General features: G+C 40.6%; 1 protein-coding gene across 1 annotated transcript in view; it reads left to right on the plus strand.

Annotated features, from left to right (window-relative positions):
- Positions 1 to 9004, plus strand: part of LOC118817851 (latent-transforming growth factor beta-binding protein 4-like) — a 236274-nt gene extending 227270 nt beyond the window's left edge. Inside the window, exons 36-39 of the mRNA XM_036584808.1 lie at positions 2291 to 2555; positions 5294 to 5535; positions 5897 to 6046; positions 7926 to 9004. Coding sequence (XP_036440701.1) covers positions 2291 to 2555; positions 5294 to 5535; positions 5897 to 6046; positions 7926 to 8062 — 794 coding nt within the window. The 3' untranslated portion in view covers positions 8063 to 9004. The remainder of the gene's footprint in view (positions 1 to 2290; positions 2556 to 5293; positions 5536 to 5896; positions 6047 to 7925) is intronic.
- The last annotated feature ends 7034 nt before the right edge of the window (positions 9005 to 16038 follow it).

Below are 16038 nucleotides of genomic sequence, written 5' to 3' on the forward strand. Positions count from 1 at the left end.
TGCTGGGCTTTAGTTACATTTAGGGCATCATATGCCTTCAAAGAGGGGGGCAATTATTTATTATCACCACCCCTAATTCTTCAGTGATATGAAGCTGAAGTCAGATATCCACTTCTTGTACTGCAGTTCAGATGGCTGAGGCGCCAGAATGTAACTGCTGCGTCATTTAAGGTGGAACGGGAAATTTAGCTACTGAGACGTCAGCACTACTAGCGTTTTTTTATGCTTGTTATGAAGAAAAGGACCATAATACACTGAATCAACATTAAACTAAGATAAAACAATGGTTATCAGAATTTTTAACGTAGAAAATTTTCACATTTGTGTGTTTCTGTGGTCTCTTGTTCTCCATCTTGCTGGTTTTTCTTTTTTTCTCATAACTCTCTGTTTGGAGTCTCTGAAAAACCTCTGTTTAGAGGGTCATGTAGCCCCAACACTTCACCCTCCCCCTCTATCTCAACAAGAATCAGGACACCCTACTCCTAAAGCCCATTTCACACCAGACGCGGTAACTGCGCCGTGCAGTGGCGCACGCAATGCGCTCCTATATTAATCAGTGTAACCTTTCACACTGGCTGCTCGTATCACGCGGCACCGTGGCAGTAACACACGCATGAAGCGTTTTAACTCTTTGACAGCTTGACTGAAATCCCTTGAGCAGGTTAATGTTGTGAACACACAGGCGTCTCCTCCTCTTCATATAGAGCTACATAGAGAAAGCCACCCAAAAAATATCTGGACAACAGTGGCCCTGTGGTCAGAAACTGACTAATGATAAATGGAGTAGAGGAGGCTGGCAAACTGTGCAGCAGCAAATGAACCACAGCCTGTAACTACACCTACATAGTGGGCCTATAAGGTGGGTGTTTCTAATAAAGTGGCCAGTTAGAGGACACACAAGGTGGGTGTTTCTAATAAAGTGGCCAGTTAGAGAAAGAACAAGGTGGGCGTTTCCAATAAAGTGGCCAGTGAGTGGAAGCACAAGGTAGTCTCCTCCTCTTCATATAGAGCTACATCACCTGGTGAGAAAGCCAGCAACGGTCAAGGCAGCTAGTCAAGATTTTATTGTTGATCTCTTTATGTCATCTACATAGAGTTTTTATGCGTAATAAACGGACAGTACCGACGTTTATATTCCATGAAAACGCAACACAAACAGCTACCGCTCTTGATTCACAATGCGTGGGTGAGGCGCCTGGTGTGAGATACCAAGCGCCGTGGAGTGGTTCCAGATTAACATGCACGACGTGTCACATCTGGTGTGAAATGGGCTTAAGCATGAATGCGCAAAACAGAGGGGTAAGGGCTAAGTGGTAGGGGCGAGGGGTGAAATGGGATTGGGCCTTATTGTGAAGGGAAGGGGGAGGGGTATGTGTGCCGTAAAACCTGGCAGGCAGACGTGCTGATTCCTGTGAGAGTTAGACGTAAGCTGAGGTTTAGAGAAAACTCTGCTTTGGTACAGTGTAGCTGTGGCCAACAACAGCTGGATAATAAAGCACCACGACTTTAACGGGGGTGAACAATATTGACGACTGACAATAAAGACCACTTAACTTGTAGCTCCACATTGCTAACGTACGTTTAAAGACTGTAGCTCATCTGTTGAGGTTTGTGTTAGCCATCCTCTAGTCCAGGGATGCACAACTCCGGTTCTAGAGGGCCGGTGTCCAGCACAGTTTGGTGATTTACCTACTAAGACACACCTCATTGCATTTATCTGTTAATTGGCAGGTTTAGTGGGTGTGTGTGAGTAGGGAAACCTCCAAACTGTGCTGGACATCGGCCCTCCAGGACCAGAGTTGTGCACCCCTGGACTAGTCCTTCATGAATGGTGATTTGGTTTCTGACCACAGAGACGCTCTTGGCTGGATGCTTTTGGGTGGTGGTCCGCTCTCAACCTAGCAGTGTTAATGACGTGTGTAAGAACCCTCAGCAACACTGCTGTGTCTGATACACAGCACTACACACAGTACCATGTCAGTGTCATTGCTGTGCTGAGGATGGACCACCACGCAAAAATATCTGGACAACAGTGGCCCTGTGGTCAGAAACTGACCAATGATAATTGGAGTAGAGGAGGCTGATGAACTGTGCAGCAGCAGATGGACTACAGTCTGTAACTGTACACCTACATAGTGGACCTGTAAGGTGGGTGTTTCTAATAAAGTGGCCAGTTAGAGGAAGCACAAGGTGGGTGTTTCTAATAAAGTGGCCAGTTAGTGGAAGCACAAGGTAGGTGTTTGTACAGTTTGTGTTAATGCTACTGAACTCTCCTTCCTGCTCTGTTCAGAGGCATATGAGGATCTGTGTAGTTCACTGGGTCCTCCTCCCAACTCCCCACGCTACGCTGAACGCTTTGCTATGGTGCCCGGGAGAGGAGGGGGCTACAGCCCACCATATGGCGGCTCTGTGTACTCTGAAACCGTTCCGGGCCGATCTGACTACACCCAGACTGATTACGATGACTACAGTCCAATGGGAGGGACCGGCCAGAGGTCCGGACTGAGAGGACGAACGCCCGGCTTGTACCCACCTTACACACCACCTGGACTGGGGTACGAATCTAGAAATTCTGTAATATCCAGTCATAACTGCTAAAACTTTTAAGGGTCTGAATATGGATCCACAGTTCAGTTCCTCACTCACATAAATGCATAAATTACACATTTAGTTACCCAGTAATTCATGAATAACATGTCTAAGAGTAAAAGTCGAGCATTAGGCCTGATTGGGAGGATGGAAATTCCAAAATAGCCGTCCACACATCAGTATATCGTTCTAGTTTCCATCCTGGTGCTCTTCTAAATCAGTGTAATGGATCTTTAGCTTCTCATTGTGTCACAATTTTCCACGTTACTGTTCAAATGCAATCGAACGTGTGTGCACTGCATTTCACTGGTTTGGTTGCATTTCAGTGAGGCAAATACACACAAAAAGGAGTCTAGTGAAGTGAAAACAGTGTAACAGACGTTTTGCTTTTCATTCTGGCATGTATTCTGCACGTCACCTGTGGAAAAGTGATGCCATATGTGCATTGCATTCCACGTTTTTCTACTGTAGTGGCTACTTTTCAATTTTACAAGTGTTCGCAAAGCCAGAGGAGAAGTTTTAACAGCTTGAGCTCAAATAAACAAACATATCTCATCAATTTCACTGCTTCATTGTTAGATTACACGACACATAATATCCGTCTACACCAGGAGTCGCAACCCAAATGTTAAAAAGAGCCATTTTGTCCTTTCAACAAAAATCAAACCACTTTGGGAGCCGCAACACTTTATGTCCATTTTACCATCTTGGCTGTAAATATGTCTCAGTGTGTGTAAATGTCCTAGTATAAAGTAAAATATATATAATATAAATGAAAACACAGACTTACTTTTCTCTGCTTTAAGCTTTAGCTCAGCTGTAGCTGCTTTTCTCACATCTCCAGCAGGAAACTTTTCCTCAAAAGTAGAACAGTCTCTTGTAAACGTCTCTCAACGTTTGATTTTTTTTATGAAGCTTCTCATTCACCAGCTTCTTGTTCGAATTTTCCCTGTTCCACCTTAAATGGTGCCTGAGGTGCCAGAATGTAACCGCTGCACCATTTAAGGTGGAACAGGAAAATTTGAACAAGAAGGTGGTGAATGAGAAGCGACTTCAGCCTCATGACTTTTTAGTGTTTGTCAGTTTCTCGCTGCAGATTAAACGTATCAGGAAACCAGCTGGAGGGATTATAAACACAAATAACTTATTCGTCTCTAAATTATCGATGTTCATCTTAAATCTCTCTCTTTGCCATTTCTTTAGCTACTAACTCGGTGAGATTGTTGTCTGTGTTGCTATGGTGACCAGCAGTCTGCGCTGATCTTCAGGGTTAAAGGGTGAATTCTACAGCATTTAAGATCATTTATAGTTAAACTGTGTTGAACGATCAGCAGAGCTTTATTTTACTGTAAAGGAGGATTATTTTATTTTTACCTACTAATCTGATTCTGCTGTGGAGCCACAACAGGGCAGTAAAAGAGCCGCATGCAGCCCCAGAGCCCCATGTAGCCGACCCCTGCGCTGTACCAACTTTTAGTTTATCAAACAGTGAAAATCACTTTTATCAGCTGCTACAAAAATATACTCAAGTAACATTAGCCGCCCCCCCACCACCCCCCGTTAGATCATTCCCATTATAATAATATCCCTCTAACTTTTACTTAGTACTTATCAAATATTGAGACTCTTCTCAAACAGTATGACTAACTGTTTTTTATTCTGTAGTGCTGTAGGTGCTGTTAGTGCTGTAGGTGCTGTTAGTGCTGTAGTGCTGTAGGTGCTGTAGGTGCTGTAGGAGCTGTAGGAGCTGTAGTGCTGTAGTGCTGTAGGTGCTGTAGGAGCTGTAGGAGCTGTAGGAGCTGTAGGTGCTGTAGGTGCTGTAGGAGCTGTAGGTGCTGTAGGTGCTGTAGTGCTGTAGGTGCTGTAGTGCTGTAGTGCTGTAGGTGCTGTGGTGCTGTAGTGCTGTAGGTGATGTAGTGCTGTAGGTGCTGTAGTGCTGTAGGTGCTGTAGTGCTGTAGGTGCTGTAGGTGCTGTAGTGCTGTAGGTGCTGTAGGAGCTGTGGTGCTGTAGTGCTGTAGGAGCTGTGGTGCTGTAGTGCTGTAGGTGATGTAGTGCTGTAGTGCTGTAGGTGCTGTAGTGCTGTAGGTGCTGTAGTGCTGTAGGTGCTGTAGTGCTGTAGTGCTGTAGGTGCTGTAGGTGCTGTAGTGCTGTAGGAGCTGTGGTGCTGTAGTGCTGTAGGTGCTGTAGGTGCTGTAGTGCTGTAGTGCTGTAGGTGCTGTAGTGCTGTAGTGCTGTAGTGCTGTAGGTGCTGTAGTGCTGTAGGTGCTGTAGGTGCTGTAGTGCTGTAGGTGCTGTAGTGCTGTAGGTGCTGTAGGTGCTGTAGGTGCTGTGGGTGCTGTAGGTGCTGTGGGTGCTGTAGGTGCTGTAGTGCTGTAGGTGCTGTAGGTGCTGTAAGTGCTGTAGGTGCTGTAGGTGCTGTAGTGCTGTAGGTGCTATAGGTGCTGTGGGTGCTGTAGGTGCTATAGGTGCTGTAAGTGCTGTAGTGCTGTAGGTGCTGTAAGTGCTGTAGTGCTGTAGGTGCTATAGTGCTGTAGGTGCTATAGTGCTGTAGGTGCTATAGGTGCTGTAAGTGCTGTAGGTGCTGTAGGTGCTGTAAGTGCTGTAGTGCTGTAGGTGCTGTAGGTGCTATAGTGCTGTAGGTGCTGTAGGTGCTGTAGGTGCTGTAGTGCTGTGGGTGCTGTAACGATGTGAGTTTCTTTCCAGTCCTGTTCGTTATTATGGGGAGGACGACTATGATGCAGCGCCGGTTCCTCAGTATGGGGTCCCAGACCCTCGAAGCGAGCGAGCGTTTGGTACTCGGCCCCGCCCCCCTCTCCCCGAGGGACGCCCTCTGAGCCTGGCCCCCCTACCTGAGAACACAGAGGGGGAGGGGCCATGGAGAGCCCCATTCCCGCCTTTCACGGACACACGAGCAGGAGGAGAGAGGCCACACAGAGTCTACGAAAGTACGTACAACCAGCAAACATGCAGACTTTTATTTTACTTCTTTATTTTTAGCAAATATTAAGAATTCACTCAAACTCAAAGTTATATTAATATTTTCAATTAATTCAGTTTTTAATAATAGATATAATTATTTTAGCATATTACATTCAGAGACCACAAATTCAAAATTTAGATTATTTTACTTTTATTAAGTGTGATGATGGTGAAATAAAGTTTATTTTTTATTTTTGGGCATTTATTAAGTTCCGCAGGAATTATATTTATTTCTTTTTTAATTGATTAAGTGATGAAGAGGTTGAGAGCAGGTGTTTCAGTGTGTGTGTGTGTGTGTGTGTGTGTGTGTGTGTGTGTGTGTTTCAGGGCAGTATGAGCCGTTCGGAGGGCTGATGGAGGATGAGTGTGGGATACTGCAGGGCTGTGAGAACGGCCGCTGCGTCCGTGTCGGGGAGGGTTACACCTGTGACTGTTATGATGGGTATCAGCTGGACATCAGCTCCATGTCCTGTCTAGGTACAACTGTCCATATTCCGTATAAAATCTCATCACAGCATTTTTCCATGTCATACAATTTCACTGTAATATAATTATTAAATGTTGCTCATATAGTCAGTAGTAGTATTTAATAGTAATAATAGTTATTTTGAACCCCGAAGGAAATAAATGACACAAAATATTTATCATCAAGGTTATGATACACAATCTCCTCTTGTTCTGAATCCTTTTCTTCAAACTCAGTTTTTACTGTCTGTAATTTCAACTGAACTGAAACTAAACTGCTAACTGGTAACACTCGCTAACTCTGCTAACTGGAAATAGCTAACACTGAACATAGTGAACACTCGCTAACTCTGCTAACTGGAAATAGCTAACACTGAACATAGCTAACACTCGCTAACTCTGCTAACTGAAAATAGCTAACACTGAACATAGCTAACACTCGCTAACTCTGCTAACTGGAAATAGCTAACACTGAACATAGCTAACACTCGCTAACTCTGCTAACTGAAAATAGCTAACACTGAACATAGCTAACACTCACTAACTCTGCTAACTGGAAAAAGCAACACTACCTAACTCTGTTTACTGGAAATAGCTAACACTGAACATAGCTAACACTGAACATAGCTAACACTGAACATAGCTAACACTGAAAATAGCTAACACTGAAAATAGCTAACACTTGCTAACTCTGCTAACTGAATATAGCTAACACTGAATATAGCTAACACTGAAAATAGCTAACACTGAAAATAGCTAACACTTGCTAACTCTGCTAACTGAAAATAGCTAACACTGAAAATAGCTAACACTTGCTAACTCTGCTAACTGAATATAGCTAACACTGAAAATAGCTAACACTGAAAATAGCTAACACTCGCTAACTCTGCTAACTGAAAATAGCTAACACTGAACATAGCTAACACTCGCTAACTCTGCTAACTGGAAATAGCTAACACTGAACATAGCTAACACTGACAATAGCTAACACTGACAATAGCTAACTCTCGCTAACTCTGCTAACTGAACATAGCTAACACTGAAAATAGCTAACACTCGCTAACTCTGCTAACTGAAAATAGCTAACACTGAACATAGCTAACACTCGCTAACTCTGCTAACTGGAAATAGCTAACACTGAACATAGCTAACACTCGCTAACTCTGCTAACTGGAAATAGCGAACACTGAACATAGCGAACACTGAACATAGCGAACACTGAACATAGCGAACACTGAACATAGCGAACACTGAACATAGCGAACACTGAACATAGCTAACACTGACAATAGCTAACACTCGCTAACTGCTAACTGAAAATAGCTAACACTGAACATAGCTAACACTCACTAACTCTGCTAACTGGAAATAGCAACACTACCTAACTCTGCTAACTGGAAATAGCTAACACTGAACATAGCTAACACTGAAAATAGCTAACACTCGCTAACTCTGCTAACTGAAAACAGCTAACACTGGCTCTGCTAATATAGTTGATTCTGTTAACTGAAAACAGCTAATGCTAGCTAACTCTGCTAAGTGAAAATAGCCAATGCTAGCTAACTCTGCTAAGTGAAAATAGCTAATGTTAGCCAACTCTGCTAACTGTCCCGCTGGTTGGTGCAGTTGTGAGTGAATGGCTAGACTTCTTACATCTAGAGAGCAAAAGACACAGAGCGCCACCTAGTGTAGCTGTTCAGAGTTAACCTTTGATGCTAATACTGGATTGAGGATCAGAACAGAATGATTATTATATCTCAGATACTTCAAACAAAATAAAGTTAGTTTTGGATGATTATCATTATTATCATTATTATTATCTCTTATTGATACAACATACAGATTTTTAAAGCGTAAGGTGCTGAAAATGAAAATGTGTGTTTTTCTGTAGATGTGGATGAGTGTGAGGACCCGACCACTCCGGAGTGCGTAAACGGTCAGTGTGTAAATACAGAGGGTTCGTACAGTTGTGTGTGTCTCAGAGGATTCATCATGTCACGCAGACCAAACCACTGCATTCCAGCTTAAACGGCAACATGCGGAGCAGAACTGAACCGAACCTCGGCCGCGCACTGTCTCTCTGGTCTTATACATTAAAGGGCTCATATCGTGGAAAATGGAATTTTTCACACTTTTTTAAATGAAAGAGTTTGATGTATGTAAACATTGTTAAAGTTTACTTTCGTTGTAACAGCCAGTTTTGAATTCACTGTTTAATGACGTCATAAAAACCAACACATTTGCCTTTTCAGCCAGCAGCAGTTAGCCCCGCCCACTCACGCTGAAGTTATAAGGAGTGTTTCCAGCCTGGGCTACTTTTTTAATGGGGCAGCCAATCAGAACAGAGCTCATTTACATATATCAGTCTTAAAAACGCAGTAACAAATCCAGCCTGTTTAATTGTAAGTGATAATTATGACTGTTTTGGTACACAAAACCACACAAATATCAAAATAAAAAATACTAAGATAGGAAAAGTGAGGGATTTGAGCTCTTTAAACAAATGTTCATGTTTAAAGGGCTCATCTGCCCCATTAAACCCTTCAAAAATATACATGTACTACATTTTGTATCAATAATCTGTACACAGACGCTGTTACAAACCCATATTTAGGTTTAGTTTATTTGAAACCAGTTATATATGAGTATTAGAATGAGTTTTACTGATTTATTGTTTATATTTGTGACTGAGTGGGTAGTTTTGCTGATTTCTCTCTCTTCCACAGTTCATTAAGACATGTAACACAATGCACTGTATTTGTGGAAGAAAACGTTTTGAATTTTACACGATGATTAATTGTACATGTTTAAAACTGTTCGTTATTTTGTCTATGAATTGTTTGATATGCCTAATGCTAATGTAACTATATTTGAAACTATATTTGCACACATTCCAGTTGTGTTGTATTTTTACTGAGCACACGTTATCATGTTTATCCTGCAATTTCTTTTTTTACTTAATAAAACTTTTTATCTATTTAAACTATACATTGTTTTTTCTCTTTAATCTATTAAAGCTTTTTCATACTATGATTTCAGGGCTGTCCAAAGTCTGGCCTCAGGGCCAAATGAGGCCCACGGACAGATTTCAGTCGTCCAGTTGCTTCTGTTTGGAGAGGGATTTGCACCTCTTTACTGAAAAAAGAGCGCATGGAGATTTAAATAAAAAAATAAATGCTGAATCTGTGTCAGAATTCAATACAGTCCGCTTTAGGATGTAATAAAGGCATAACTATTCTGCTTTCCACTGTTTAAGGGTCATTCTACAGAAATGTCCATTATTGTGTTCCTAGCGTTTACAGATGTATTACACTTCAAAAACATGTTAGGGTTAGAATTTATTTATATTTTAAAATAAAACAATGTTATTTTAACAATTACACCTTCTTGAGCCTCAATTTAACAGTATTGGTTTTTAAATCAATCATACAGAAGAGCTCGTCCTCACAGTCATGTGTGAAGGCTGAGGCCTTATTTTGAGATAAAAACATATTTTTCTGCAATTGTAACTGCAATAATCTATACATGACTATGAAATATACAAATTAAATGACATTAAGAAAATAAATGGCAAATAAATATTATAAAATATATAATGAAAGTTGTCCCCAGGAGTCGTGTCACTGGTGTTACTGCGTAACAAAAAATCTCTTATTTTGAAATAAAAGTCACACTGATGACATCACTTGGCTTCCTTTACCTGTTTTCTGAGGATCTATGAAGAAAAGCTCATGGTGAGTCCACTGTGTCTTTCAGTTATCAGAGATTTTCTCATTCAGCTCATGATTTCATATGAAGCTTTTAGCTGAACTCACTGGTGTGACCGACTTTATTCTGAGGTAACTGTGAAAAAATAGAACACAAATGGATTAAATTACATATTTCAGTGGATATTCCATGATTGACAGCATGGTTTGATGCTCTGTAGCAGCCGTTTTGTTAAAGGCTTTTTACATTAAAATGTCTCTGGTGTTTCCTTTATTATGTGGAACACCAATGAGGATCAGTGACTCCTATGGAGAGATAGAAAAGTGTTTATGGGTCATTCTGTAGAGTTCAGTGTTAAATCAGTGTAATGGATCTTTAACTTTCCATTATGTCATGTTACTGTTTGAATGCAATCTCATGTGTTCAATGCATCTCACTGTTTTGGCTGATTTTCAATGAGGCAAATACATTTGAAGTGCAAAAAAGAGGTGAAAACAGTGTAGTGGGGGTTTTGCTTTTCATTTTGATGCATATTTCACACGTCACCTGTGAAAAGGTGACATCACATGTGCATTTCACTGTTTATACTGTTATGTATAACAGTGCAGCTGTGCCTTCTTTACACTTCAAGGCGGATTGTATTCAATTCAGATTTTCTCCCCCAATTTAGATGTGTCCAATTCCACCCACTAGTAAGGATTCCCCTAATTACACAGCAGAACAAATAAACAATAAACATTTATTTATATAGCTCTTTTCTAAGTCAGGCTACAAAGTGCTTCACAACAGTAAGATAAAGTAAATAAAATAATAAAACAATATAAAACAAATAACATAAAACCAAAAACAGTACAGCTTCATCCACAAACAGCACAGAGAACATCAGCTGTGTCCAATCTCAAAGGCTCAGGCATACAGATGTGTCTTAAGCCTTTTTTAAACATCTCCTTAGACTCAGTAATTCTAGTGTCTAAAGGCAGAGAATTCCAGAGCCTTGGAGTGCATCACTGCTGTCCGAGCAAAACCTCGTATCTCCAAAATGGCAACTTTACAGGAGAAGGAAAAAACATACTTTACTTTTAATGTAATGGAACCAGACTTTTTTCCAAGTGATTCTGGGCCGTTTCTTTTGGTCCATTCTTCATGAACTTTACACACAATGTAAAGGGTACCAGGTATTTTCAAATTGCGTCAAAAACTGAAACACGTCAAAAATGGAGATACAAGGTTTTGTTCCGACAGCAGGGATATACTGAAAAAGCACAGTCTTCTGTTTTCACTTTGCTCTAGGGACACTAAAAGCCCTTGACCAGAGGACCTCAGTGTCCTAGCGCTGGAATATGGCACTAATATCTCAGAGATATATCTCGGCCCATCACCATGCACCGCCTGACAGGTTATAACCAAAATTTTAAAATGTACCCTAAAAGTAACAGGCAGCCAATGCAAAGACGCCAGTATGGGTGTAATAAGCTCCCTTCTTTTAGTCAAGTTAAGTCAGCTTTATTGTCAATACTACAACATGTACAGGACCTACAGAGTATTGACACTGCGTTACTCTCAGACCCCATGGTGTAGCAACAACATTAAATAGACAGTAAATAGGAAATGTGTGACTTTAAATAGACATTTAAAACAAAATTGTAGAAAAATAGAATAATAAAAAAATAATAAAAATATATAAATATAGAAGGTCCTGAAATTAACACTGAAGTGACATAAGGCACATACAGATTAAGGTCTGTGGGTATAAATAGTGCAAATATAAACAGTAGTGCAATTAGACTGAGCTTATGGAGCTGTTAAAGTGATGAGTGCATAACAGAAAGTGGTGGGTGCGTAACAGTCCCTGAGAATGTCAGAGTTCAGTATAGGGGAGTGGGGGTCAGGAACCTGTGTTTGACCAATACTGTCAGCTTAATTTTTAAAAAAATAATTAAAAATTAATTAATAAATTTAGTCCTCATACCCGAGCTGCTGCATTTTGGACGGGTTGCAGCTGTCATAGCTCCTTGACTAAGACCTGTGAATAAGGCATTACTGTAATCAAGGCGTGACGATATTTTAGCAGTAGAACACAGAGAGAGTGTGTTGTTGCGAAATATCATCACAGCTGTGATTTGGTCGCCGTAGATCATCACAGCCGTGATGTTATTGGCGATAACACACTCCTCGAGTGTTCTACTGCTTTAATACAACAGTTAAATAAATACAGTAATAAATTAATAAACTGGGCCGTGAACGCGGCGTTTAATACGTTTTAATGTTCGCAGTTCCTTCACCAAATTATAGTTCCTTAACGAGCAGCTTGTTGCTACGTCAGAGTAACGAGCTCCGCCCCCTCGCTGCACAGCCGGCAGTTCGTTCTCCAGCTCCACACAGACCAACTGACCGTTTGGGAATTTAGTGTGGTCTCATCTTCAGAGTCTGACCAAATCGGCTGTCAGTCAAATGTGATCTTAAAAGTGTCCATTTTCTGTTTGTGGCAAAGTAAGAAGTAAAAACGTTCAAATGTCTTGAGCGTCTCCTACAGCTGTCACAGTCGCTGCTTAGCAACAGCGTCTCAGCGGAGTGATACAGTGTTTGTGAAAAACCTGTGATGTTACGGTGAAATAACAGCACAGTTAGAACGCCTCTCAACCAATCAGCTCGCGTGGACATCAAACGAGCCTCATATTCAGAAGACTGTAATGAATTTAATACCAACAGACATAAAACAGCAGAACAGTAAATATTCAGGACAGAAACTAAAGCAGCTGCAGCTCCGCGAGTCTCACAGCACCGACTTCATATCACAGCAAGTTAGCAGAGTTAGCCAGTGTTAGCTATTTTCAGTTAGCACGGGGAGCTAGTGTTAGCTCAGTTAGCAGAGTTAGCTAGTGTTAGCTCAGTTAGCAGAGTTAGTGTTAGCTATTTTCAGTTAGCAGAGTTAGCTAGTGTTAGCTCAGTTAGCAGAGTTAGTGTTAGCTATTTTCAGTTAGCAGAGTTGGCTTGTGTTAGCTCAGTTAGCAGAGTTGGCTAGTGTTAGCTCAGTTAGCAGAGTTAGTGTTAGCTATTTTCAGTTAGCAGAGTTGGCTTGTGTTAGCTCAGTTAGCAGAGTTGGCTAGTGTTAGCTCAGTTAGCAGAGTTAGTGTTAGCTATTTTCAGTTAGCAGAGTTGGCTAGTGTTAGCTCAGTTAGCAGAGTTAGTGTTAGCTATTTTCAGTTAGCACGGGTAGCTAGTGTTAGCTATTTTCAGTTAGCAGAGTTGGCTAGTGTTAGCTCAGTTAGCAGAGTTGGCTAGTGTTAGCTCAGTTAGCAGAGTTAGTGTTAGCTATTTTCAGTTAGCACGGGTAGCTAGTGTTAACTATTTTCAGTTAGCAGAGTTAGCTAGTGTTAGCTCAGTTAGCAGAGTTGGCTAGTGTTAGCTCAGTTAGCAGAGTTAGTGTTAGCTATTTTCAGTTAGCAGAGTTAAAATGTATAAATGTATAGATTTTTGTTTAGTTTGTTTGGCAAATTGTTTTTGAAAAAGTAAACACTTAAATAAGAATATAATTAATACATTAGACAGTTTTATTGTTGCTCTTAAACAGTTTTATTAGTTGTTATAAGTGCTTAGTGAGCATAACAACAATTGAAGAGACCTCAAGCTTCTTTTATACAGTGATAGAAACATGGTAGCTCACAGAAAGCTCTGATTCTGTGCGCTGATATTTTGAAAACTTCATATTTTAATCATATGTGAATAATATTTTGGCCCTCAGGCACAGTCTGGCCCTCTTTGGAACACGTTTGGACACCCCTGACCTATTTAAACAAATTAAACAATTATTTGTTTTGTTCTTGCAAAAACAACCCGTTTACAGTCCGCGATCACGCCGCTGAACCTGTTCCTGTGTTTCGTTTGAGTTCCAGTAGCTGAAGGGTGATCGAGTTGATTGGTTTTCTGGCTGCCGCTGAAACAGGCTCTGCTGCCCCTCACGTGCTTTGTGTAAGAAGCTCCTAACCTGCTTATCAGGCTCCCTAACCCTAATGCTCTGTGTGTTTATGTGAATACAGCCCCTAAGCCTTTTTATAGGCCAATCCAACCACATCACGCACACACAAGCTCATTAAAGAGGTTCACTTTACTCAGAATTTACCCCGGCGGATTGCAGGAGGCAGCGGAATATCAGCTTTCACCGCAGAGCGCTTAGCTCAGCACCCAACACCAACGCAAAACCTGCAGCGAGTCTGTTTGAGTCACCGGAAAAAGTACAAATCCTCAGTCTACGGCACAGTGACTCGGAACAGCTTTATGATCTGCATAGATGTGTTTGAGAAATTAGTACATCGTCGTCAAAGGGGAACTCCACTGATTTCGCAAAATTGCGTAATTAAACAGTTAAGATGTAATCAGAGCGGTTCAGAGTCGTTCAGAGTGGTTCAGAGTGGTTTGGTGTGAAACGCTCTGTTCTAGAGAAACTTACCGAGTCAGAATTGTTCACAGTGGTGGTGATAGGAACCAGACGTCCACCTCTAAAAGCTCCCGCACAGAAAGTTACTACATAAACTCCATTCATGGTGGGGGGATACATAATATGCAGGGTGCTGTGAGGCAAAATAGTCCCCAAAGAAAACATACTATTTTAGATTTTCCACCATTTTCCCATCATCTACATTCCATATAAACTCAGAAGACTCGTGTAGGTTCACTGGTGGATAGTAAATAAAATGTCTATATTATTTCAGGTAGTCATGGCGACCCCTGGTTCCTATCACCACCACTGTAAAGATATCTGAACCACTGGATTATGGGGGGGAATTATGAAATTTCATCTCATCTCCAGTCTTTAATTTTACTGTTCTGTTTAAAACATTCAGTTATGAAAAGGTACAAATACGAACTTTTCACCTGGAAAAACTTATTTAAGGTTCACAATCAGACCTGAAGACCACTGTAGAACCTTTGAGGGAACATTTACACTGTTTGTACCTTGATGAATGAAAATGTACCAGAACAGAACCTTTATTACTAACAGTGTAGTAGCTAATACTGACTGTACTGTCTAACCAAAACTCACACAAGTGTCTACAGGCACACAGAATTATGTTAGGCAAATCTGATTAGAGTGAAAATACACATAAAAAGCTCTGATTCTGCAGCACACATGTTAAAACTGTTAGAATTAGCTAACAAATTATTAACGTTACTCATTGCTGCCCTCTAAACATGTTAGAGACACCAAGTTAGATGTTAGAATCCATGATGTCTCAGTTACTACTGTCATTTATTTACTGTTATGTCCCACCCAGCAAACCCAGTTCACACTGTTTGTGGCATAAAATGACAGTGAAGTCCACCAACTGCTGAAAATGACTGCAGTCAGCTGAAATAACTGATCATCTCAAGTCATGGTGATTAATTGATTAAGTAATAATTGTGACAGGCCTAATAATGACAGCTGAGAGTGATCAGGTGTGTTATTGTTTATGGAGGTGTTGATGGAGACATAATTTGAAAATATCTGTTACCATTTACATTGTAAATCTCATGATGAATGGACTAAAATAAACGAACTAAAATGACTTGGAAAGACGTCTGGTTTCATTGACTTACATTAAAAGTAAAGTAGGTTTTTTCCTTCTCCTGTAAAGTTACCATTTTGGAGATACGAGGTTTTCTTCCGACAAGCGATATACTTTTTCTAAATAAAAACTAATAAAAACTTTTATTAAAAAAAAAATATCTCAGTAAAATGACTTAGTAGTCCATATTAATATTATGTAAAACATAAATGCTTAATAAATGATGATTTAAACATTCATGTAATGAAGTGTTTATATAAGATAGTGAAGTGTTACTCTGTTCTGTTCATAAGGCTACATGACACCTACATAAGCTCGTCATGACAACTGACATAACCCTACATAAATGTTCATAAATGCTAAATAATAGACATCAACTGTCAAAGGCTGCTTTAGCTGACTGATCAAACTTGACAAATGTAACCTGACACTTGTCGGAATAAGCATTTATAAACGTTTATGTAGGGTTATGTCAGTCGTCATGAGCATCAAGTTAGACGTTAGAATCCATGATGTCTCAGTTACTGCTTTCATTTATTTACTGGTATTTCCCACCCAGCAAACCCAGTTCACACTGTTTGTGGCATAAAATGACAGTGAAGTCCACCAACTGCTGAAAATGACTGCAGTCAGCTGAAATAACTGATCATTTCAAGTCATGGTGATTAATTGATTAAGTAATAATTGTGACAGGCCTAATAATGACAGCTGAGAGTGATCAGGTGTGTTATTGTTGATGGAGGTGTTTCT

The sequence above is a fragment of the Colossoma macropomum genome, unplaced genomic scaffold, assembly GCF_904425465.1.
Source record: "Colossoma macropomum unplaced genomic scaffold, Colossoma_macropomum, whole genome shotgun sequence".
NCBI lineage: Eukaryota > Metazoa > Chordata > Actinopteri > Characiformes > Serrasalmidae > Colossoma > Colossoma macropomum.